General features: G+C 41.8%; 1 protein-coding gene across 4 annotated transcripts; it reads left to right on the forward strand.

Annotated features, from left to right (window-relative positions):
• The first annotated feature begins 489 nt into the window (after window positions 1–489).
• Window positions 490–25,861, forward strand: RBBP7 (RB binding protein 7, chromatin remodeling factor). 4 transcript variants are annotated; one of them, XM_067723487.1, is made up of 13 exons: window positions 490–829; window positions 1,643–1,787; window positions 7,492–7,637; window positions 8,458–8,517; window positions 11,250–11,423; window positions 12,569–12,684; window positions 16,906–17,066; window positions 17,854–17,980; window positions 18,098–18,175; window positions 19,540–19,616; window positions 21,557–21,614; window positions 24,557–24,667; window positions 25,403–25,861. In XM_067723487.1, the coding sequence occupies exons 1-13, from the start codon at window positions 814–816 to the stop codon at window positions 25,469–25,471; spliced, it is 1,338 nt and encodes a 445-aa protein (XP_067579588.1). In that variant the 5' UTR covers window positions 490–813; the 3' UTR covers window positions 25,472–25,861. The 4 variants fall into 4 exon arrangements, with proteins under 4 accessions (XP_067579588.1, XP_067579589.1, XP_067579590.1 ...); XM_067723488.1 differs by having other exon boundaries at window positions 11,277–11,423; XM_067723489.1 differs by lacking the exon at window positions 8,458–8,517 and having other exon boundaries at window positions 491–829.
• Window positions 25,862–26,772: the final 911 nt, after the last annotated feature.

Consider the following 26,772-nt stretch of genomic DNA (forward strand, 5'->3'; position numbering starts at 1 on the left):
CGACCAGGCCCCAGAAAAGGCCAGTCGGCTGGAGGAAGAACTTTCGGGTGCAGAGAATTGCATGCCCGCGACTGTCAGGGAGACTTTGAGGGCACAGTAGTCTCTCGAGACTAGAAACCATTTTCCTTTCTCGCTCTGAGATTTTGCTTGGCTAAGCGGCGACAGCCTCCCTGCCCCATACCCCCACCGCCACGGCCACGGCCGCTGCAAGCAGCCACGCCCCGCCGCCTCGGGGCTCGCCGCCCCGGGGCTCGCAGCCCCCACGCAGCTTGCAAGCCGCGCCTCCTTTCGCCCCACCCCCGCGCGCCCCCATCCGCCCCCGCGGCCGGCCCTGGGAGCGCCGGGCGAGTCCTTGCGCCTGCGCCTCGCCGACTTCCTGCCGCGGAACGCCCCGCCCACCCCTAGAAGCCCGCCTCCGAACGCCGCGTGAAACCTGCCTGCCGCACGTCATTGGTCGAGGCGACGAAGCCGTCGGCTCCCAGGCCCGCCTCGCCACCGCCTCTCACTTTTCCCAGGGCGGATGCGCCTGCGCTCAGCTGCCTGGGCGGGCTGGGAGGCGCGGGTTGAAAAGTCTCGTTCCAAGTTTGGAGAGAGAGAGAAGAGCGCCTCAGACCTCGGTACCCGTAAGCGGGGAGGAGGTGAGAGAGAAGGACGCAGCGTCTGGGGAGCACCCAGGCTGTAAGACGGAGCTCAGGCTTCGAGAGCTAGAAGTGTGTGACGTGCCTGGGAAAGGCAGGAGCGCCTGCGGTTGGGCTGCTCTTGGCTAGCAAGGGGAGTCCGAGGAGGCGGCGAGGGGCGAACACCCGACGCAAGATGGCGAGTAAAGAGAGTAAGAGGCCCTGCGGGGCGGCGCGCGGCGGGGGGCGGCGGGCGTGCGAGGCCGCGGCACGCGCCGGCGAAAGGCGCGAATTGGCGTGAGGAGCAGGGGGCGGGGCCGGGCGCGAGGCTCGGCGCGCGGCTCGAGGGGCCTACGCGGGACGGGGCCGCAGCGCGGAGGGCTCCGAGCACTTCCGGAGCCGGGCGTGGGGCCGCGGGTTGGGCCCCCTTCCCGCCACCCTCCCCTCCCGCCACCCCCCTCCAGCGGCGGCGCTCCCTAGGCCCCCGGGCGGAGGCGGCCTCTGCCGCCGGAAAGCGGGCACGGCGCCTCCTAACACGCGCGCGCGTCGACCGCCTCGGGGTCGCGGCCCTTGTCCGGGGGATTCTGGAACCCGCTGGCTTATGGCTGCCGACGCGGGCTTCGTGGGATCAGAGGCCTCTCCTGGTGGGGGATGGAGGGAGCGGGCTGATGGGTTTCTGCTACACGTGGATTCGTCTCGCCGGGTGGGTCGGGGAGGTCCTCTACATACGGGTCGTCATCTTGGAACAGGTGCGAACAGCTGTAACCTGCAAAGCAATTGCGTTGTCTGTGTAATTACCCAATTTTGTATACGCAGGCGGTATTGATTTTAAAGTGCAAAAAAATAAGCTCCCTGGTGTTAATATTCTCTCCACGTTCTGGAAGAGCGGTTGGTTGTTCGTGTCCAAATTAGAGGTAAAGGGAAAGAGGAGATTAGGTGTGGTCGTCTTGAGGTGACCTCCAGTGGAGATTGTGACTCCGATTCCTCTCAGCCACTTAATCGTGTGGGCTTTCTCCAAATTTCAGTGTTTGAAGATACTGTGGAGGAGCGTGTCATCAATGAAGAATATAAAATCTGGAAGAAGAATACACCGTTTCTGTATGACCTGGTTATGACCCATGCTCTTCAGTGGCCGAGCCTTACCGTTCAGTGGCTTCCTGAAGTGACTAAGTAAGGGTTTCTGGCAACTTTTATTTCGCATAAATTTAACTATTGACTTGAATTTCCTAGGATTTTTTTTTGGCGTTTTATACATAGAACATACGCAAGTCATCAATTTAGACCTTGCGTGATGTGGCAGGTGATTTTTATTTTCAGGACTTAAGCGATTTATGGGGTGGTTTCTGACGTATAAATGTGGCGTTAAAAGGGGACAAAGAATCTGTTGTGAGATTAAGGATATATGTAGGATACACTGGATATATTTGACATTTCTTGGACTTAAATATAGATCAGCATTTCTTTGGGCCCCAGACTAATGGATTTCTTAATAACTTTATGGGAAAATAGCATGTGTACAGAAAAGTGCACAAATCATAAGCGTGTGGCTTGATGAATTTTTACAAAGTGAATACACCCTTGTAACCAGCCCCCAAGATGAATACGTCTTAATTGGCAAAGGTGAAGAGAATTTAGCAGCAGTTCACCAACGAAAAGGTGGTGGTGTTGGCTTATAGTATGGGATACACTTTGAGGTTGCTGTTGGTTTTTATAAGAGTGTTCTTTGCACCTCTTTGTAAAATTTCTCTGGTAATAATTGCTGACATTTATTGAGCACTTAGAACAGGGCCTGGCGCATCTGAAGAGCTTTATGTCCTATTATTTGGTTTAATACAACAGTACAATAATTACTTTTTAATCATTCTTTTTTTTAAATCATGTGGAAACTGGGGCTGAGATATGACATAACATGCCCCAGGTCACACAGTTGGTAAGTGGTGGAGCAGGCTTTCAAACCCAAACCAGGTGGCCCCAGAGTTGAGGCAACCTCTGCACTAGGTTATCTTTCTAATACAGTTGCACTTTTCCTAGTAGGAACTTGGCCTTGTACTTTATTTTTTTTTAATATAAATTTATTTATTTATTTATTTTTGGCTGCGTTGGGTCTTCATTGCTGCGCGCGGGCTTTTCTCTATTTGTGGCAAGCGGGGGCTACTCTTTGTTGCGGTGCGCGTGCCTTTGTACTTTAAAAGTGTATTAATTTTTGAGTATTGTGAGCATATAACTTAATGAGGATTAATCAAACTCTAGAGAGGGGATTTTGCAAGAACTTTTAAAAATAAGAGTAAATTACCTTCATATAAAACTCTTCATATGATGGCCAGATTTTCCATATGTGAACATTGACTTCCATACAGTTAGGGACTTCCACTGGGCCTCCCAAAAATCTCAATGTAAATGTGCAGATGTGGGAAGAAGAGCCAAGAACTAAATAGTGGAGGTTTCTAATCCTTGACATTTATAACTTTGACCGTCAAATGCTTAAGGGTATTGAGGTTCTGGTTTAGGGCATCATGTGCATTTGACTCTTTGTGTCTTCCTGTTAAGCAGATGATTTACATTGGCTTGGATCTTTTTGACCTACTCTAACTGTAGAAAAGAGCCGAGGCTTTAAAGTTAGAGACGTGAGTTTGAATTCTGCCCCTTGCTTCTTAGCTTTGTGAATTAGGGCAAGTTGATCAGTCTCTATCCTGGAGTAGTCTGGTCCGTAAATGGAGGTGCTCATGGTTCTGACAGCCTACACTTGAGGAAGTAAATAAGATCGTGCATGTTTAAGTGCTGGCACAGAGTGAGTACACAGTAAATGGTGACTGATGGTAATTCTCCCACCCTTTCCTATTCAGAAATCATTTGTTAGGGTGGAATATCTCTCTTTTTCCATTTGTATTTCAATGAATGCTGTTTACTGAAGTCTTTTTATTTTTATTTATTTATTTTAACATCTTCATTGGAGTATAATTGCTTTACAATGGTGTGTTAGTTTCTGCTGTATAACAAAGTGAATCAGCTGTACATATACATATATCCCCATATCTCCTCCCTCTTGCGTCTCCCTCCTCCCACCCTCCCTATCCCACCCGTCTAGGTGGTCACAAAGCACCGAGCTGATCTCCCTGTGCTATGTGGTTGCTTCTCACTAGCTATCGGTTTTACGTTTGGTAGTGTATATATGTCCATGCCACTCTCACTTTGTCCCAGCTTACCCTTCCCCCTCCCCGTGTCCTTAAGTCCATTGTCTAGTAGGTCTGCGTCTTTATTCCCGTCTTACCCCTAGACTTTTTTTTTCTTTAGATTCCATATGTATGTGTTAGCATACAGTATTTGTTTTTCTCTTTCTGACTTACTTCACTCGGTATGACAGACTCTAGGTCCATCCACCTCACTACAGATAATTCAATTTCATTTCTTTTTATGGCTGAGTAATATACTGAAGTCTTTTTAAAATGTTACCGATAACATGTTTTGCGTAAAGATTTTAAAATTATAGATCTGTGTATATCAGCCTTATAGATCTGTGTATATCAGCCCAGATATTACTTTTTTTTTAATTTATTTTTTTTTAACTTTTTAATTTTTATTTTTGGCTGCTTTGGGTCTTTGTTGCTGTGCGCAGGCTTTCTCTAGTTGCGGTGAGCAGGGGCTACTCTTCTTTGCAGTGTGTGGGCTTCTCATTGCAGTGGCTTCTCTTATTGTGGAGCACGGGCTCTAGGCACATGGGCTTCAGTAGTTGCAGCACACAGGCTCAGTAGTTGTAGCTTACAGGCTCTAGGGCGCAGGCTCAGTAGTTGTGGTGCACGGGCTTAGTTGCTCCATGACATGTGGGATCTTCCCAGATCAGGGCTCGAACCCATGTCCCCTGCATTGGCAGGCGGATTCTTAACCACTGTGCCACCAGGGAAGCCCCCCAGATATTACTTTTATATTAACACTTAGGAACTTAACAGAAAATACTTTAACTAAATTATATATTCCATGGTGTTCTTTGCATGCCAAGAAGTGGGATCTGGTTGTGGTACGTGCAGTGGCTCTGGGAATGCAAGAAAATGCCAGCCAGCCTGCATTCTTGGGTGTTGAGGACGGCTGTCTGGTGCTTTGCAGGGTTCTGTTTAGGGTATGAAGGGACTGTGATTGTGTTTCGTCACTATGTAGGACAGTAAAAATGTTGGCTACTCTTATAGCCTGGCTCTTTGAGAGATAGGCTCTACTCAACCTCATCAGGCTGGCCTTCTGCCTACATACAGCATGCTTCCGAATGATTACTTGCACTTTCTGAGCTGTTGTCCTTAAATTCACTTAGGTGATCATCCATATAATTGATTTGGCTCTTTAAACTTTTTATTTAGGTATTTCTAAGAAATTATTTTCCAAAACTGATAGATCATTATTTCATATCTCTTAATTGGATAATTTCTTAAACATGTTAAGACTTACTCTCTACCCAAAAACCTGTGTATACATTCAAACTCAGATGATACAAAACTGCATAAGTCCCCCTTCCACATCCTCTATTCTCCCAGTTCCCTTACCCAGAGTGGAGGCAGTCCTTGTTTGGTGATTTCTTATCCATCCTGCCGGCATGAAGAAGTACATGCTGTGTCCCTCCATCTTTTTTTCTGGTAGCAAGTTGTTGACTTGACTTTGCATCTTAGTTCCCTGACCATGCCCCCTGCAGTGGAAGCATGGAGTCCTAACCACTGGACTACCAGGGAATTCCCAATTCACTTGACTTTTTAATTAGAAGTTTATATTGGAGACTTTTTTCCTATCAGCATGCTTATATATATGTTCTTTTGTTTTAAAGGCTCCATAAAATTCCGTTTATGGATATACTATAATTTATGTCACCAGTTCCTTATTGATGGATATTTGTTTTCAATCTTTTGCTGCTTCAGGCAATGCTACCGAGAATAACCTTGTGATAATCTGTGGTTGTTGGGTGAATGTCTTAGCAGTAGAGTTAAAGTGGTCAAAGGATTCTGGCACTGAAAATGCACAAGGTCTTTTATAATGAGTGCTTCTGCAGCCTTAGGTGCATCCAGTATTGGAGGAAAATAGATATTGATTGGCTCAGGAAAATAGTCTTGTATTTTAATGATGGAGATGAAAGAATTTGTAGTAAAAAGAAAAATCCTTATGTGATGATCGGGTCAGGGGAAACCAGAATAATTGAATTTTAGAGTCAAAAGGAGTTTTTCAGACCCTCTAGTCCATCTGTGGTCCTGCTCCTTAGAAAGGTCATATGATGGATTGACGTGTTTAACCTGTAACTTTACCTGCTGGTCTTAGTTTTTTCTGCTTAATGACATTAAAAAGAAGTCACTTTCTTCCTTTTATGTCAGTCCTAACATTGCTCTGTGCTGCCTCCTTTCTCTCAAGTATTCCTATTTCTTTTCAAACGGTTCTCATGAGATATGTTTAGGTTCCCTTTCATTTTAAGCCACTATTCCTTGTAAAGGTTTCATTTTGTCCAAATCCTCCTAAAGTACATTGCTAGAGCCTAATTTTCTAAGTGTAGTTTTTCCAGTTAAAAATGAGTGAATGCTCATGTGTTTTGCCTTCTTCCCTATATAAGTTCATCTCAGATGAAATTAATTATCTTTTTTGATAGCCACGTCGTATTCTTGGTCACTGAATGCACGTCGACTCAGACCCATGTCTTTTTTCAAATAAACTGCTGTTGCTTAGCCATGGCTGCCTTATTCTTTTCTTGGCGTTTTTGTGTATTTATTGCTGTTTTTTACCCTAAGCCAAATATTGGTAAAATTTCGTCTTGTATTTTTTAGTTATTAATAGATTTTTAAAAATAAATTTATTCACTTTTATCTGTGTTGGGTCCTTGTTGCTGCACGTGGGCTTTCTCTAGTTGTGGTGAACGGGGGCTGCTCTTTGTTGCGGTGCGCGGGCTTCTCTTTGCTGTGGCTTCTCGTTGCGGAGCACCGGCTCCAGGTGCGCGGGCTTCAGTAGTTGTGGCTTTCGGGCTCTAGAGCACAGAGTCAGTAGTTGTGGTGCCCGGGCTTAGATGCTCCGTGGCATGTGGGATCTTCCCGGGCCAGGGCTCGAACCTGTGTCCTCTGCATTGGCAGTCAGATTCTTAACCACTGCGCCACCAGGGAAGCCCAGTTATTAATAAATTACATGCCTAGAAGTAACCCACAAACCTTTTTTTCTAAACCACTGAATCCTTTGTGCAACTGGAATTTAGAAACAGATAGTCTAGGCTGTCTGATGCTGGGGCCCAGAGCCTTACTTCTCAGCCTTCCTTACTGAGATGGGACCATGGAACACAGGTGAAAATTGCTCTTCTAGATAGTACAAATGGGAAAGCATTGTTAATAGATCCAGATGCAGAATCATTGCTTAAGCATTGTTAATAGATGCAGATGCAAAATCATTTCTTGGACCAGGGTGCCAAGAGGTATCAGTGATTTCTTCAGCCACAAAGTGAGTTTCCACAGAATAGGGTAACAAAGACCCACCTCCCCTCTCCCGTAAAAATGAGAATGCCTATTTTATAAGCTTTAAGCACCGTAAATATAAACAAGGGGTTTTCACGTAGTGCCATTTTCACTCATAACCTGTTGTTTAGGTGAAGAAACTGAGGCCCACAGGGAAGTTGTGATTTAAGGAATTGCGTATAACTAATTTTAGTTTGAGCCAGGATTTAAACCCAGTTTTTCTGACTCAGCACTTTTTTTTTCCGTTGTACTTTGTTGCTTCTTACTCGGAAACCAGAAACAACTAGTGTATTTAAAATTGAAGATTTTTTTTTAGGCAGTAAGTCATGATTTATGAACATGGGGATGGGTGATGGACTGGATTTGTTAGCAACTGATTTCTTAAAGGATTAGTATGACTTTCTTTCTTTCCTAAACAGACCAGAAGGAAAGGATTATGCCCTTCATTGGCTAGTGCTGGGGACTCACACATCTGATGAGCAGAATCATCTTGTGGTTGCTCGAGTCCATATTCCGAATGATGATGCACAGTTTGATGCTTCCCACTGTGACAGTGAGAAGGGTGGTAGGTATACCATATATTCCAGCATTGGTGTCAAGGAATAGGCCTCTAATTATATGCTATTAAAACGTTGTACTAATATCTTTTGGCCCAGCAGTTTAACTTCTAGGACTTTATCCTACAGAACTACTCACCCACATGTGCACAAGGATTTTACAGTAGCAGTATTTGCAAGATTGAAAAATTAGGCTCAACCTAGCAACCCAGATGTTAGTTCATAAGAAGTTGGTCAAACACATTATGGTATGTTTGAAATACTGTGCAGCAGTTACTAAGAATGACCTAACTTTGAATTTTACACACAGACAGGGAGATAAATCTGTATGCACTGGTATGGAAAGGTTTCCAAAATAAAGTGAGTAACTGGTATGTGTGATTATAGTAACTGTTTTGGTAACAGTAAGAATATGTGTTGGTGTAGGCATAGGAAAAAGTCAGGAGGCATTTACACCAAACAGTTAATAGTGGGTTTTTTATGGAAGCTGTTGACTCCCATCCCCCAATCCAATCATACATCCCCCTGTTTTGGTATTCCCACAACCACCCAAGTTTGGTGATTTTGCTAGGAGGACTCACAAGACTCAGCAGATTATGCTCATGGCTAAAGTTTGTTACAATGAAAAATACAAAAGCAGCAGGAAAAAGATGAGCATCAGGGAGTCTCAGGGAGTCTACAGAGGTCCAGCACAAGTCTCATCCAGGGCCACACAGGATGTGCTTTCCCTCTGGCAGCAAACGACAGGGACAAGTGTGGACTATCTCTGCTCAGGGACACCCATTCGAGGGTCAGGGTCTCAATCTTTCATGGCGGTTGGTTTTGTAGGCACATCATATTGGCAGCCAGCCATGACAGCTGAACTCGGGACCCCCGTAATGAAATCAGGTGCGTATCATCAGTCTTGATATTTGTGCAAAGCAACCCTGACAGACTGGTATAGCATGGTCCCTTGCTTCAGATGTACCCCACAAAATCAACCCATCAGTGACATCGAGAACATTCTGAGGTCATGGTCCCAGGAGTTGGTCAAGGGTCAGTCATGGGCCCAGTGTCCGTCAGAACTGTGAGGGCTAAGCAACCAGACCTGCTGGGTTAGTGCTTTCCCCACAGCCCCAAATGGTTGAATAGAGCTTTCTTATTGAAAATAAAATTCTACTTTTTAGCTAAAGTCTTGCCACCCCTACTCCATTCCTCCTTGCTTGCTTCTCCAGAATTCATCACGGTCCTGAAATTAGTGTGCCGTTTTCAACTATTTGTATTTTTTATTATTCATACAGTAATAAACATACATAATGTTGTTTTGCAGTTTGCTTTTTTCATTCAGTTTTGTCTGTGTATACTATGTAAATGCCTAGGTCATTCTTTTAACAACCGTATAGTATTCCATTATGCTTAAACCTTAATTTATTCTTCTATCAAGGGGCAGTTGGATTGTATCTGTGTGGGTGTTTTGCTGTTAAGAGCAATGCTTCAGTGAACATCCTTGTTCCATCTCCTCGTACACGTGAGAGAACTTATGTAGTGGAGTGGAATTGCTGAGTTGTGTGGTATATTCATTGTCAACCTAAAATAATATAAACCTTTTCCAAAATGATTTACTCAGTTTACCACTTCCACAATTCATAGTCCATTACCCTACAACCTTATGCATTATTTCTGTAAATATTGTTGTAATCAGAAAAATTTTAATGGCTGTTAGTCCTAAACTATGTACTTAATTGGACTTTCAGCTTAAGAATTAGTCTCTGTGCATGATACATGGAGATATTGTTATTAGTAACTTGTCCAGTGAATTACATTCTAACAAGTGACTACAGTAATTCACAGTTAACGCCTTTTAAAATTTTCAGTTATGGTATTTTTAATGGATACTATTGTCATTAAGATAGTGATTTTTCAAGCTTTTCCTTTTGAGTTTGAGAAAACAAAGCCCTGTGTACACAGTAAATCTTACCTGGAAGCCCAGCTTTTATTAAAGGAGAGCTGTTCAGTTTGTTTTCACTAAAGGAATTTGGAAACTTGAGTATCTTTGTAGCAGAAGGGTGAGAAAGAATCCTTGGGGTCCACGGTGGTGGGAGATTGAAAATATAAAAGCGGCAGCTTTGGAGCAGGGTCTCTGGTGGTGGCAGGTGATAGGATCAGGAGGGGTGTCTTGGAAAGGCTGAGGCATTTTCTTCCATTGACTCAATGGGAAGGGGAAGTGCTAAGAGGGAAATGGGTGATTGCGTATGGTTGTGTGAGAGTTGTTGTGTGAAATGGGCTATGACTTTGAGCCTCAGAAATAGTAAGCAGTGTTTGCCATAGAGAAGAATGGCTAAATTCTTCCCCCCATCCCCCCACCCCCGGCCCCGTGGCTTGCGGGATCTTAGTTCCCCAACCAAGGATCAAACCCGGGCCCCGAAGTGAAAGCACTGAGTCCTAACAACTGGACCGCCAGGGAATTCCCAAGAATGGCTAAATTCTGATAGTAAGGCATGGGAGCTAGTGTTGCTTGAGCATTCCCACATAGCAGGGCCTGGCTGAAACTGAGAAAAGGCTTACTGCTTTCGGTGTGTTTTCGCCAGGCCCCAGCCAGTCTGTTTTAGTTGTTACCTGCCTGGTTTCATTAGGCATTTGAGTTAGTGTTACTTGACCTGAGACACAGGGTGAGCTGAAAAGGAATGTGCAAAGGAGAAGAGATATAGGTCAGGAAGAAGTAACAGTTATAATGTGAAGCCTCCGAATTTTTTCAAGTCAGCAACTAATTCAGATTTGTATCTACGAGCACAAAAGAGAACATGTTCTTGTTTGCTCTTATCTGCTTAGATGTTCTCTACTTGTATTCTTTCTGCTATCACCTTGCTTCTGCTCCGAAGTTACACTTTTTATGTGGCTTTCTCACTTTTCCAAGGCCTTTTTTTTCCCCCAAGGCCTTTTTAGTAACTATTTAACATTGTAGTCATATTCCTACACCAGATAGGGAGGTTAGCCCACTCATTTTAGCTTTGGCACTCCACTAGCAGTTGAACCGACATGTTCAACTGGATTGAATGTGTTCAGGGATTCTGGTGGAACTGACGTACGTGTGTGTGTGTGTGTGTGTGTGTGTCTGTCTGTCTGTCTGCCTGTCTGCCTGTCTGTCTTGGGATTGAGTGGGTGTTAGTTGGATTTCCGATACGAGGATGTTTTTGACTTTAGACTCAAGGAGTGTTCATACTCCTGAGGATGAACCTGTCTTAATGAAACCTAAAATACAATTCTAATTTCAGCACTTCCAAATGAGTTGTATTTGAACTAAAAGGCTGAGGTGTGTTAATTGTGTGGTTGTTTGAATTTTCGTGAATAATTACATCATCTTCACAACTGAAAGAAGCTTATTTTTAAATGGTTTAAGTCCAAGGTGGAACTGAACTGCATAAAATAGGTATCAACATTTTCCAATTCACATGGGCTTCGAGAATAAATTAATTCCAAGTGACAAGCAAGCCTGTATTTTTGTGTTCTTGCGTGCCCTCTCTCCCTCTCTCTTGGCAATTTGTGTTGTATTCTGTCAGATTAAAATCTCAGGTTGATTAAACTGAGTGACTTGTGAATTTTAATCGTAAGTGTATGTGTTTATTTCTTTCTTCTCACATTAGAATTTGGTGGCTTTGGTTCTGTAACAGGAAAAATTGAATGTGAAATTAAAATTAACCACGAAGGAGAAGTAAACCGTGCTCGTTACATGCCGCAGAATCCTCACATCATTGCTACAAAAACGCCGTCTTCTGACGTGCTGGTTTTTGACTATACAAAGCACCCTGCTAAACCAGGTATGTAGTAATAAAGTCAGACCATTGCTTGACCCTTCTTCTTGATTCAAAATGATAATAGCTTTGACGTCATTCAAACTAGTATACTCTAATTTTTAAAGGTTTAGAAATTGTTTCAGGGGTCCCAAAACCATGCCAAGTTCAGTGATTTAACAGAAGAACCTCACAGCAGGTTATTATATTCCTGGCTAAAGTTTATTAGAGCAAAGGATATAGAGCAGAAAAACGGGAATAAAAACTGGCTAAGGTTTATTACAGCAAAGGTTACAGAGCAAAGGCAGGAGGAGAAAGATACACATCAGGCAGAGTCCAGAGAGGTCAGGCATAGTCTTGTGAATCCTTCTCCTCTGGGGCCACATACCACAGGGGCATAAATATCTCTGCCCAGGGAAGCCCATTTGAGTCTCAGTGTCTGGGGATTTTATGGAGGTCTGGTCACACAGGTACATTCTGCTCTGTGACCAGCCATGGTAAGGGAAACTCAGGACCCCAGCAGTGAAGCCAGATGCATCATGAATCTTGCTCAACAATCCTACAGGTCTCGACAAGCTGCCACAGCATGCCCCACTGCTCTGGGCATACACAGCTTCATCAGACGGCGACATGAAGAATTTTGTGAGAGTCACATTCCCAGGGGCTGGCTAGGTCAGTCATGGTTGCAGGCTACCTTGGAGACATGCAAGGACTGAACAGCCAGACCTGCTGTGTTAACTGTTTCCTCACAAAAATGTTCTTAAAACTGGACTTGGAGCTGGGGTGGGTTGTCACCATGTAAATTTGTGGGCTGGTATAGTTTTCAGTATTTTGTGTTAGAGCTTAGTACTAGGTTTTGCAAAGGAACAAGTCATTTTATGGTCACGAAACCTGGTTTGCACTGAGTATTTGAAATGAAGCACAGAGAACAGCTTTTCAGGGAAGCAGAGAGAACAGCTTTTCAGGGTGGTCGTGGGTGAAACCAAGTCCTTGCTTGTGTGTGGTGCTTTTCCAGGCATTATGATAAATGTTACGGCTCACTCAGGAGTGGGAATTTGCTCTTACCAGTTCTGATAAACAGATAATCACTTAGTAGTTAATGTATTTCTTTTTCTTTTTTTTTCTTTTCTTTTCTTTCCTCCTCTTTTTTTTTTGTTTTTTGTTTTTTTTAGACCCAAGTGGAGAATGTAATCCTGATCTTAGGTTAAGAGGCCACCAAAAGGAAGGCTATGGTCTTTCTTGGAATTCTAATTTGAGTGGACATCTCTTAAGTGCATCTGACGACCATGTGAGAAACCTATTCTTCCTAATCTACTCATGCACTGAGAGTTAAAGACTGTGTCACGGACAGCTCTGCACTGATGGAGACTAATAGATGAAAGGTTTTCTAAGATAATACTGATTGTTGTGATAACATTTCCACAGGATTTAGAGAAATGGTTATCACACTGCCCTTTTGGAGCCTTAGAATTCCACAAAGCTCTTCTGAAGCAGCCTTAGAGTGGAAGGAAAGTGGGCAAAAGGTGTCCCATTATTTAACAGTGGACCTCTGTAATGGAGACTCTTTTTAAAGTGTTTGTGAGGCCTGATTAATATAAATTACATTTTAGTTTAGTTGTTTTTTGGTTGTTTTGGGTTTTTTATACTGTTTTTTAAGTGTACAATCTGTAGGTTTTAGTATATTTACAAAGTTGTGAAACCATCACTAGTATCTAATTCTAAAACATTTTCATCAAATGTCACAAAAAGTAACTCCATACCCATTAACAGTCACTCCTTCCTTCCCTGAGCTCCTGGCAACCACTAGTTTACTTTCAATCAATAGATTTGTCTTTTCTTGATATTACATATAAATGGAATCATATAGTATGTGGCTCTTTCTGTCTGGCTGCTTTTATTGAGCATTAATGTTTTCAAGGTTCATCCATGTGAAAGCAGTGTCGGTACTTCATCCCTTTTTATGGCTGAACAATACTCCATTATATAGATATACCACAATTTAGTCATTTATCAGTTGGTAGACATTTGGGTTGTTTCCCCTGGGGCTACTTTTGAGTATTGCTACTCTGAACATTTTTGTACAGGTTTTTGTGTAGGTATGTTTTCATTTCTCTTGGGTAGTCACCTAGGAGTTGAATTACTGAGTCATGTGGTAACTTTATGTTTAGCTGTTTGAAGAACTGCCAAACTTTTCCAAAGCAGCTGCACCACTTCACATTCCTACCAACAATGTATGAGGCTACCAGTTTCTCCATGTCCTCACCAACACTTGTTATGGTCTGTCTTTATTATAGCCATTCTAGTGGGTGTGAAGTAGTATTTCATTGTGGTTTTGACTTATATGTACTAATGGTGTTGAGCATCTTTTCATGTGCTTACTGGCCATTTCTGTACCATCTTTGGAAAAATTTGTATTGAAATCCTTTGTCCATTTTCATTTTGTATTTCCTTGAGAGTGCTTTATATATTCTAGATTCAAGTCCTTTATCAGATATATGATTTTTTAAAAATTTCTCCCATTCTTTGGGTTGTCTCTTCACTTTTTTTTTCCCCCCCGGTATGCGGGCCTCTTACTGTTGTGGCCTCTCCCGTTGCGGAGCACAGGCTCCAGACACGCAGGCTCAGCGGCCGTGGCTCACGGGCCCAGCCGCTCCGCGGCACATGGGATCTTCCCGGACCGGGGCACGAACCCGTGTCCCCTGCATCGGCAGGAGGACTCTCAACCACTGCGCCACCACGGAAGCCCTCTTTTCACTTTTTTGATGATTTCCTCTGAAGCCCAGAAGTTTTAAATTTTGAGTTCAGTTTATATATTTTATGTCACTTTTGCTTTTGATACCATATCTAAGAAACCATTACATAATCCAACATCACAAAAATTTACACCTATGTTTTTTCTAAGAATTTTACAGTTTTAGCTCTTATATTTAGGTCTTTGATCCATTTTGATATGGTGTGAGGTGTAGAGGTCCAACTTCATCCTCTGTGTGTGGCTATCTAGCTTTCCCAGCCAATCTTTCCCTGTTGAGTTGCCTTGGCATCTTTTAATATAAAGTGTTTTAATTAATGAAAAGTACCACACAAATGCAAAGTGATCTTGTTAATTTATTATAGATCAACGTTTGTAGCATTCTTGCCACTAACAGCCCCATATTTTCTTTCATGGTTCCCATGCTGTAAGCCTGAAGTGTCTGGTATGACTCCAAGTACAAGCCGAGAGTAGACTTCTGGAGCTTTTGAAAGCTCATGTAACTTGGCCACAGTTAGCGTTTTATGTCAGCTTTGTGAGAGAAGGTTACTTGCCTTCTTCCTTAGTATATCCCCATACCTAGAACAGGGCCTGTCACATCACAGACCTTCTTTATTTGTCTGTTAATTGCAGTTTCTGTTCAGCTTTTTGAAATATTGAAAGTAGGCAATTGGCCCAATCAAGATTGTTTAGTTACAAACAACCAAAACCAACTCTGGCTGATGGTTTTGTTTTGTTTTGTTTTCTATAATTTTTCTCTACATTTTTGTAAATTTTAAATTTTTACTATTTTTATTTTTTGTTTTTAAGGATATTCTTCAGGGGCATTTTCTGAGTGCTTTTAAAAAATATCTCTTTTAATTTGTTTTTAAAAAATAAATGTATACCCCCTTCACCTATTTCTCCCACCCTCCACCCCTGGCAACCACCAATCTGTTCTTTGTGTCTATGAGCTTGTTTTTTGTTGTTGTTTTTAAGTTTCCATATATAAGAGAGATCATGTGGTATTTGTCTTTCTCTAACTTACTTCGCTTAGCATACTGCCCTCAAAGTTCATTTTGTCACAGATGACAAGATTTCCTCTTTTTATGGCTGAGTAGTATTCCATTGCGTATATACAGCACATCTTTATCCGTTCATGCATTGATGGATACTTAGGTTGTTTCCTTGTCTTGGCTATTGTAAATAATGCCACAGTGAACATGGGGGTGCAGATATCTTTACGAGTTAGTGTTTTCGTTTTCTTTGCATAAATACCCAAGTGGGATTGCTGGATCATGTGGTAGTGCCATTTTTACTTTTTTGAGAACTTCCATAACTATTTTCCTTGGTGGCTGCAAAGATGGTGCTGGCTGATTTAAACAGAAAAGTAATTGATTGGAAGGGCCTTGGGTAGGGTAGCTCACAGAAGTGCTGTGGCGGCTAGAAAATGGTCTGGAAAAGAGGGGAGGCCGGGTCGTTGACCCAAATTAGGCCAGTGAGGATGTCATTCTTGCCACCCTTGGAAAGTGGATGTAACACCCCCGCCCCCCAATCATCAGAACAGATTCTCCTTTTGTTGCTGTTCACAATTCAAAGACCTGGTCAGATGATTGAGCCCATGTCATGTTCTTGCAACCATGCTCCAAGGGAGGCCGGGAAGCAAGGGTCTACCTCAGTTCTCTGGAAGGAAGCTTTCCTTTGTTTCCCTCAAAGTGAACATCCTCCCAACAGGGAGGATGGGTTATACTCAGGAACTTAACTGCTAGTACTTTTTGAAGACACCAGGCTGGGAGTTGCTAGTCATAATTAATAGCTGACGTTTCCCAAGGGCTCCACATATGCCAGGGATCTTGCTAATGTTCCCAGGATCCTTCTGAGGTGAGGAACAGGTGATGGCAAGAGTTCCACACGTTCCGTCTCTTCCGTGCATGTACATTGTGCAAGTACCAACAGAGACTAAGGGCCATGTGTATTATGTAACAGAAACCCTTTCAGGTAAAAAAAAGTGATTTATAAAGAGATGAAGCTGATACTAGTGTCAGTGGAATTAGGTCGAATATAGCTTAATGGAATTACCTCTTGTTTTAAACCATTGAGATGAGAATCATTGCGCTATAGCTTGCAGTATTTTTTCATAGAAACTTAAGACTTTTCTCAACTATTTTTATGATGAGATGTTAAGAAGAGACTCAACTCCCAGAGCCTGCTGATCTGTGATCTTTGAGGTGTGGGCAGGCCCTGTGGCGTCTTCCAGTAGCCTCATAGGGGTTCCTAGGTCATTCACCTTTTGCACTTCCCGATGTGTGTAGTGGTTTCTGCCATGAAGTGAGACTTGGCCAAAGGCTTTTGCTTTTTAAGAGGCATATTTTAGTTTTAATTCCCAGTCTCCCAACCCAGCGTTAAGTTTTAAGATGTGCATTTCTGTTCAGTAGATACCGAACACCAGGCTGTCAGTGTTGTGTTGTGTAATCTGGGTGAATTTTAGATACTTGACTGAATGTATGTAGGTGGAAACTCTATCTTGAATTTCTTGCCTGCCACCATGCTGTCTTCCTGTCCCCATTACACTGTATCTTCCTTGCCCTCTGCATCTCAGATTGTGGAAGCTGTACCAATACACTCTTCTGTTTATGAAGCTTTACTTTTGTTTATATTTCCTCCTCGTGTTTATTTGTAACTTTTATATAGTTAAGTAGTTTTGTTTTTAATAAAGGTGTTTTAAATAAGGTGTTAGCATTTAAATTCAGTATCTTATAACTTGTTTTGTTCCTTCTTCAGACTGTCTGTCTGTGGGATATTAATGCAGGACCAAAGGAAGGCAAAATTGTGGATGCTAAAGCGATTTTTACTGGCCACTCGGCTGTTGTAGAGGATGTGGCCTGGCACCTGCTGCATGAATCATTGTTTGGATCTGTTGCTGATGATCAGAAACTTATGATGTAAGGTGGAAAATTCAGTGGGGTCTCATTATATGGGTGTCCTGAATGGCCATCAGTGATTGTGGTGGCCTGTGGTTTGATTTCTTTTTTTTGTAATTATGTCTTGGCCTTCAAAAAAAAGAAAAAAAATAGCTTTAGTGAGGTATAATTGACATAATAAACTGCAAGTAGGTATGGCCTTTTTACATAAAAGTTACTGTGCTGTATGGTTGAACACAACTTTTTATTTAGAAAAAGAAAGGAAAACAGGTATGTACACACAAAGAAACATGCTTAGGGCAGTGGTATGTATCAAAATTGGGATCAGGGTGGTTTGCATTGAAGTTGAGGGAGAGAGTGATTGCATCAAGGCATGGCCACGGGGCTGCATTCAACTGCCTGGAATGCTTTTTATCTCATAAGCTAATATCTGAGGCAAACAAAGCAAAACACGGAAATTTGACAAGGCTAGGTTGTAGGTATCAAATTGTTATTTTCTTTATGTAGTATTTTGTGTACGCTTGAAATAGCTGGTAATCCAGACAGGAACGTAAGGAACAAGAAAGCAGAAATAGCCCTAGTTTGTTTTGCGCAGGTTTAGCACATATCAGTTAGTGGTTGGAAGTCCAACTCTGCGTGGTTGGAAGTCCAACTCTGCGTGGTTGGTGTCCCTGAAGGGGCGAGTTAGCGAGAGAACAGTGGCGTGGGGTGGTGCTGGTGTGGGCGCCGAGCGTTGGGGAGAGAGGCTGGGTCGGGTTGAGCAGCCTGCTCGTGTGCTATGTGCCTTGCTTGTACCTTTGTGTTTTAGATGGGACACCAGGTCCAACACCACCTCCAAGCCGAGCCACCTGGTTGATGCGCACACCGCTGAGGTCAATTGCCTGTCGTTCAATCCCTACAGCGAGTTCATTCTCGCAACTGGCTCTGCGGATAAGGTTTCTTAAGTTTTTGCATACTTGGTGTTTACAAACCCAGTGGTCTTGTTACTGCAATATTTTAAAATTCTTATGTAAAGTGCATAAATGAATTCCTTTTCATTTATTTTTCTTCAGACTGTAGCTTTATGGGATCTGCGTAATTTAAAATTGAAACTCCATACCTTCGAATCTCATAAAGATGAAATTTTCCAGGTATGTGACAGTTTTCTGATATCTGTCAGATTTTAGTAACGTTTTGGTAGAGGGAAATCAAAAAATTTTTTTCTTTTATATCATGGTCAGTGGGCATTGTTTTTTTGTTGTTGTTTTGTTTTTTTTGGCCAAACCTCGTGACTTGCAGGATCTTAGTTCCCCGACCAGGGATTGAACCTACGCCCTCGGCAGTGAAAGCGCAGAGTCCGAACCACTGGACTGCCAGGGGAATCCCTGTTTTTTATTTTTGAAAGCTCCTCTTCTCCTATGTAAGTTAACTAGTGAGAAATAACTTGGATCTTTTTAGAAACTCTTAGTTCAGAAGTAGAAGGAAAAAACCTTGCAAAATAGGATCAGTTTAAAAAGTGAAGGGAGTTCCCTGGTGGTCTAGTGGTTAGGATTCGGCACTGTCACTACTATGGCCTGGGTTCAGTCCCTGGTCGGGGAACTGAGATCAGCGGTGTGGCACGGCAATCAATCAATAAAATAAGTAAATAAAATTTTAAAAAGTGAAATCCAGAGATTCTTCCCTTAAGGTATATCAGCATGGTGGGTCCTCTAGTGAAAAATATCTTGTATGTGGTTTAAAACAGAGATTTGCATAGGCTAAAATATACTTCATTGAAAATGTTAAAAGCTTCTGGGATGGTTTTGGGGCTGAATAAGTTTATTTGGACCCCTAGCTGAGTTCCCTTGTGTTGGGGAGTATGACCTTCCTGGGGGAAAGCTGAGGAGATGGTCCAACAAAATTGAGTTATTTGCAGTGAGGTGGATGGACCTAGAGTCTGTCATACAGAGTGAAGTAAGTCAGAAAGAGAAAAATACCGTATGCTAACACATATATATGGAATCTAAGAAAGAAAAAAGGTCATGAAGAACCTAGGGGTAAGACGGGAATAAAGACAGACCTACTAGAGCATGGACTTGAGGATACGGGGAGGGGGAAGGGTAAGCTGGGACGAAGTGAGAGTGGCATGGACATAAATACACTACCAAACGTAAAACAGATAGCTAGTGGGAAGCAGCCGCATAGCACAGGGAGATCGGCTCGGTGCTTTGTGAGCACCTGGGAGGGTGGGAGGGAGGGAGACACAAGAGGGAAGAGAGATGGGGATATATGTATATGTATAACTGATTCACTTCGTTATAAAGCAGAAACTAACACACCATTGTAAAGCAATTATACTCCAATAAAGGTGTTTAAAAAAAAAAAAGAGTACCTGAAGGGACAGAACAAAGAGGGTGAGGGCTTGTAGGCCAAGGAGAGGGTATAGAACACGAAATGGGAAAATGTCAAGGATTAGAACAATATCCACAAACTTAGGAACGGATGATTCTTTACATTTTCAAATATGTATTGCTAGGTCCACTGGTCTCCACATAACGAAACTATTCTGGCTTCAAGTGGTACTGATCGCCGCCTGAACGTGTGGGATTTAAGGTAACTCGGTATCTGGTGACAAGAAATTGCATAAATATGCTAATCTGGCAGATTATGTAGTAATTCATAAACTAGAAGAGCAATTTGCTAACCCCAGTTTAATAAGTCTAATATTAATTTTAAGTACCTTCCTGAAGAGTCTGTTCCATAAAATAGAAGTGAATCAGCAAATGGACTATAAAGTAAATTTATGCATATGTGAGTTTTGTTTTTCTATTGATAATTAGGACTGAAGTCAGGGGGCGGGGGTGCATGTGTGTTTCAACATCAAAATGATGGCATTGAAAACACTTCTGCTGTAGAAGGGGGTAAAAACATTAGCTGTTCATGTCTCCTTGGGTCACACTTACACCTGCAGGACTAGTCTTTCTCAGGTTTTTTACCATTTGCTCTTCTGTGCTTTCATTGGTTCTCTTCGCAGGTATGAGCTCCCGCTGTGGGTTGTGTAGCTGCTGGGGTAAACTTGGGAACAGGATAAGCACAGCCCGTGCTGTCAGAGATCTTAAGTTCTTCTGGGCGCTCATTGTGTAAAGAGTTGCTCCCAATTCTTAAAGTTCCTTGACTGCAGAGTTGCTGTTGCAAGAATTTCAGACTCCTTTGCTTTTTTTGAGCCTTTAGAGCCATTAATAATGTTCCGTTACATACATCTCTGTAAGATGTCCTTATCTCAAATTTAAATCATTAAATTCCTGAAAATAACTTCTTTCCTACCTGTATTGCTTTGAAGTGGACTAAGTTTTTAGTCAAGGCTGCCTTACTTACAGAGACAGTATAGACCCACTTTTCAGTGTATGGAATAGAGACACTGCAGAATAAAATGCTTGTGTTGTAAAACTGCTAAACATCTAATGTTCTGTGTTCTTATGGAACAAACTCTGGCTGTGATAGATGCTTGAAAATGTAGAGAATCTTTAAAACAGACACTTGAGTGATTTTTTTTTTAACTTGAAAACAATTTTAGTAGTAAAATTAGAAACCTTAAACAAAAACTACAGTGTTGTATGAACTGGTGCAGCAAGGTTTGAAAGTCTGATGTCCTGGCAACTGGATTGTCTTTAGGGGTGCCGTAAATAAATTTGCAGGCATTGTATAATTTCTTCTTAAAGTTTATTCATGTCTTGCTTGCTGTTAAAAGCATATATTAGATAAAATTATGGATTAAAATGGTCGATGTTAGCGATTGTTCTCCTGACAGTGGGAGGAGAAACATAATTGTCTAGCAGTCCCATGTGTTTGGCTTGTTCGATTAGCTTTATTGGAAAGAAAAAGTCTAGCACATGGAAAGTTGTGTATTTTGGCTGTATTTTTTTTTTTTTTAAGCAGCTATTACTAGCAAAGTCCACCTGTGTACCTAGGTATCAGGGCTGATGATTGGTGTGTAACGAGTGATTTCACTGTTGGAACTGCTGGCAGCAAATTCTACAAATTGACGTTTTTAAGATAAGAAAAAATTAAAACTTAACCTTTCCTTGGCTTATATATTCCATAGTTAAAGTTGTTTTGTTGTCATATCTTTAGACACATCTACAGTACTGATGTGTAATTGTATTTCACTCCTGGGATGAAAAAGGCTTTAAGAGTGAAGTGTAGGGACTGGGCATCAGTTCTTCTGTAGATATTTTATATTCTTTTCACCTTTTAATCCTAATGCAGGAAACACCTCAGTTAAAATAGTGAATGAATTTTAAGTTAATATTTATTAACAATAATTACTATTCTTCAGCTTCAGTTATGAACGGCTCTTATTACCATTTCCAGGAAGTAAGCACCACACCCTCCCACCAAATAATTAATACAAAAACTCTAACCGATAACACTAGAGAAGTAAGTTGCTTTTAGAGTGTGTGTTTTAGGATGGGATTTGTGGGCTGATGCTGGCTTTGCAAACATAGATGCTAGAAGAATTTCAGTAATGAAGGCATTGTGTTCTTTCTCAATAGCAAAATTGGAGAAGAACAATCAGCAGAAGATGCAGAAGACGGGCCTCCAGAACTCCTGGTATATATTGGCTTTTCTTAATGCAAGATGAAATGTCATATGCAGACTGGACTATTTGTTATTGTTTCATGTATCTGGAAAATGAGTCAAGAACTTCAAATTCTAGCTCTTGAAGATGATTTCAAATTGGAGGCCTTGGAGGTTATTGTGATAGAGTTTTGACATTTATTGAAAATAGTAAATAGAGCCCAGTAGGTTTTACCAATGTTTCACTAAGAATAATTTAGGCTCCTGGAAAAATAGTGTATAATAATTTCTCACTGATTCTTTCAATTATGATGTTTCTGAGGGTTTGGGGGTGAGGGGCATTGATATTCAATTAGCAATACTTAACACTTTCTAACAGTATGGAAAAACTTAATGACCTGATTAAGTTCCCTGCTCAGAAAAATGAATGCTTCCTCGATCTTGTTGATGCCAACAGTGCCCACCATCTTCCTCCCATTCCTAATTAAATTATCTTGGCATCTCCTTGGCCCTTTGAAGGTTTGCATGGTGGTATCTGTCCTCATCCTTCCTGACTCTGAGTCCTTCATTGTACACTTCAGGTCACTTTTCTATGATTCATTGCCAGACTTGGTAATGGTTCTTTGTCCTCACTCTGAATTCAACATTTATCTCCACCAGTCATTTGGCAGATAACCACTCGTTCCTCTGTAACGTATATTTAGCTCTTAGGCCAGTACTAATTTTTGGAATGCTTGGGCTTTGCCCACCACTTTTAAAAGGTAAAGAAGGCCATTGAGGATGAGCCCTGCACACAGAAGATGTTCACTAGATGCCACATAGTATGGCCATCCGAGACCCCCTTACTCCTTGCCCTGTGTGTTACCGTGCCTGATGTACTAGCACGTTCAGTGTTAATACTTCTGCTGCTTATAGTATTTCTCAATAAAGTGCTACCATAGACAGATGACAGCATCTAAATGCTGTATTCTGTATTGGGTGTCTTAATTTGAGAAGTCTGTTTTGTGATGCAGGGCCTCGTAAATTTTTTAAGTCTTTTTTTAGCTAAGGTGTTGCTACCAACCATTTTTACTTTTTTCTTTTTTTTTTACTTTGTTAACGCTTACTGAGATATAATTTACAGGTCATACAGTTCACTGAAGTATACACTTCAGTGATTTTTACTATGTTCATAGAGTTGGACAACTGTCACCACAAGTCAATTTCAGAATATTTTTTTTACCTCAAAAAGAAATTGTACCCTTAACCATCACTTCCCAGTCTTCTTTTGTGAGCCCCCGGCTACCACTAATCTACTTTCTATCTCTCTAGATTTGCCTGTTCTGGATGTTTCATATGACAGGAATCATGCAGTATGTGGTCTTTTGTGACTGATCCTTGCACTTAGTGTATAATGTTTTTAAGGTTTCCTGCTAGTTTTTGATATTGCAGGGAGAGGACAATGTATTTGTACAATGTCTCTGTAACAGTTTCATGGGCCTTGACAAAATCCACTAGTATTTTGCTTCTTTTTTCATGAGAGTCTGAAATCAAGGGACATTTAAGTGTAGTAAACTGGATACTAACAAGAATTTAAATATAACAATGTCTTGATTTAATGACTCCTGTATATATTCCAAGCCTGTGGCCTGAAAGGATTTTCACTTATGTCCCCTTTATGACTATATTTAAAAGCTGTTTATCCCATTTTATACTAGGTAAAATAGTTACATTGCATATAACCTAATTGGTGTAGATAGATCTCACTGTCAAACTAAAGTCAAATCTGACTTTCTGTCAGGAAGGGTGACTTACCAGTTCATAACAAAGTATTCATATTCTCCATGTGAAAATTGTTTCTTTTTTTTAATTTTAATTTTTTTTTTGGCTACACTGGGTCTTGGTTGCTGTGCGCAGGCTTTTTCTCTAGTTGCAGTGAGCACGGGCTACTCTTTGTTGTGGTGTGCGGGCTTCTCGTTGCAGAGCATGGGCTCTAGACCACAGGCTCAGTAGTTGTGGTGCACGGGTTTAGTTGCTCCGCGGCACATGGGATCTTCCCAGACCAGGGCTCGAACCTGTGTCCCCTGCATTGGCAAGCGGATTTGTAACCACTGTGCCACCAGGGAAGTCCTCTTTTTTTTTTGGCCGCGCTGCGTGGCACGTGGGATCTTAGTTCCCTGACTAGGGCTCGAACCTGCGCCCCCTGCAGTGGAAGCACGGAGTCTTAACCACTGGACCACCAAGGAAGTCCCAAGAACTGTTTCTTCTGAATCTTAATTCTAAGATAAATAAAGCCCAGTGCAGGAAGTAAGACTGCCCGCTTCAGCATTTCTTAGCAAATACCTCGGTTTAGGTCTTATGGGGGACCTTCTGGAGTCCCAAGAATTCTTTTTTTCCCCCAGCCTTGGGGCAGTGTGCCTTGGAAAGATTGAAGGATGGCTGAGAAGTATGCCTTTCCATTAGTAAGGGGGAGAAGGGGATCTTTCAGGGGGCCACAGAAGAACCAGGAGACTCCAGGTTGGCCAGTTTTAGGAGAGTATGTATAACATAAGACATCCTGGAAATGTATGACCTTGAATATTTGTATCTATATATTTGCTAATGAGGCAGAATTTTAGTGTTAATTATATTAGCTATGGAAATGGCACTGTGGTCGTGAAGGAAAATGTCCTTTGTTTTTGGTGATGCAGGCTGAAGTATTTAGGGGTTAGGTGTGCTGTCTGCAACTTTGTGGTGGCTCAGCAGGTGGTGTGTTAACGAAATAGTATTTGGGGAACCTAGGTGATGGTTATCCAGGCGTTCGTTGTACTATCCTATCACCTTTTTTGGAGGGTTTGGAAGTTGCCAAAATCAAGAGTGGTGGAGGGCTGGCTTACTAAGCCTGTACCACCCTCACTCCAAACTGCAGTTCAGCGACCCGTTACAAGACTGATGCTCTAAAAACTAACTTCTAACATGAGATATGAAACCAAGGCTTTTTTTCTTCTTATTAACAGTTTATTCATGGAGGACACACCGCCAAGATATCAGATTTTAGTTGGAACCCCAATGAGCCTTGGGTCATTTGCTCGGTGTCCGAGGATAACATCATGCAGATATGGCAAATGGTGAGCCTAAAGTATTTATTTTTCCTCAATGACTATCTTGGAGAGATTTTACTAATGATGTAATGTAATAGACATATATCAAACATTTAGGTACATATTATATCAAATATTTATAGAAAGTCTGAAAAGACCTTTTTCCATTTTAACAGCAGTCTTTAAGTTCAATATGCACCTGTTGGGTTGGGAGAAATCTGTGCACGTTGAGGTAGACATAGCACCTGCTCCGATTTTCATGATCGTTACGCCCTTTATCAGCTGGGCTCTTGGCATCACTGCTCCATGTCCAGTGTCTGATATGTCGTAGGCATGAAGGATACGGGAGGAAACATCAGTGCGTTCACACTGAGATACTGAGTTCTGTGGTGATGTGCACTAAGCACTTCAGGACTATCACTCCGTCGAAGTGTCTGAAATGCTTTTGGAAAACACCTTTTATGGATAACTGAAATAAGTAGTAGTGCATGGGCAGCTAGGTGTGTGTGTGGAGTTACATGCTGGCAAATAATTTTTGAGAACACTGGCGTGCCTTTTCCTCATGAAATTTATTGGTCTTTGGGGGTAAAACAAAAAGGAAACTAAGTTTTACTCCAAAATGTGTCCACATTTAATTTCCAGCACTAAATCACGCTGGCCAGTGACAGCTAAAATCTGGATAGAACTAGTGAATGCTATTTTTAGATAGTCTTGTAAAATCTTTGGGGAGTTTTACCTCTGATTTTATTTGGTTGTCTCCAGGCTGAAAATATTTACAATGATGAAGAGTCAGATGTCACAACATCGGAACTGGAGGGGCAAGGATCTTAAACCCAAAGTATGAGAAATGTTTCTATTGAATGTAATGCTACACAAATGCTTGATTTATCAAGCGCCAAAATGGCATTGTATAGTAGAAAGTCTAAGTGGGGTGGCATATGGCGTTCTTTACCTTCTGATCCTAGCACTTTTCAAGTGAGCTATTGCGTACTGTATCATATTGTAGCTTTTAGGGAAGAAAGGAATGTTGCTTAAGAAAGATCATCAGCCATTGTTTTAAAATACAGTAGCAGGGTACTGCCTTTGATTCAACTATTTTAAGTCCTTGTTTTCTCAAACTAAGTGCTTGCTCTTCCTAAATATGCAAGAATAATTAACTTTTACACTTTTTCCCTCCAACACTTCTTGATTGGCTTTGCAGAAATAAAGTTTTAAAATAAACTTTGTTTTATTCTTTTAGAACCTGGGTTGGGTGTGTGTGTGTGTGTGTATGGATGGATCTATGTATGTCCCTTCATGAGGAGGCTGTCAGGGTATACATGCTGAGAACTACCTGAATTTCTTTCCAAGGTACGCGATGGTATCCTATGCAGACGTGGGGAGAAGTTAGGTGTCTGTATTTTGTGCTTGATTGGTGAATCTAGAACTACCTAAAACTTAATGTCATTTGACCCATATGCTATTTCTGCCTTAACTTGGGCAGCTTTAAACAAACACGAGATTTCTCCCCAAGAAAGAAAAGCTTGTGTGGCAGGTGAGCAAAGGGGACAGACTGGCCTGCAGCTTGGCCCTCAACCTCTTCTGTGAGGCCTGCCAGCTAGGGATGGTTTTCGCATTGATTTTTTTTAAAGAAATATTTTTTAAGCATTTTAGTGAGTCAGTCAGTCAGTCGCACTGCACATTCCCTGACCAGTGATTGAACCTGGGCTCCAGGCAGTGAAAGCGTAGAGTCCTAACCACTGGCCAGCCAGGGAATTCTCTACATTGATTTTTAAAGGTTGTTTGTTGTTTAGGAAGAAACAACCACAGCAATCCTAAAATACTTACTTGCTGACTTACCTGACTTACAGGAAAAGTTTGCCAACTCCTTCGTATATTTGACTATATGTGCTTAAATACTTTTTGTTCACCATCAAATAAGGTCTTTTCCTATGTGCCCCTGTGTACATACCTACTCTCCTGCTGTTGAGATAGGTACACCCTGGAATGTGCTAAGAGCACCCAAACTGAAGAAATCCAGTCCTTGTAGATTTCTGAAGCTCTGACAGCAACTACACTGTAGAGTCTTCCTAGTTCTCTATTTTAGAGGTTAAAAAAAGGGTCTGGCTGCATAAAACTCGTCTTCTGTCACC

This window comes from Pseudorca crassidens, chromosome X, assembly GCF_039906515.1.
Source record: "Pseudorca crassidens isolate mPseCra1 chromosome X, mPseCra1.hap1, whole genome shotgun sequence".
Taxonomy (NCBI): domain Eukaryota; kingdom Metazoa; phylum Chordata; class Mammalia; order Artiodactyla; family Delphinidae; genus Pseudorca; species Pseudorca crassidens.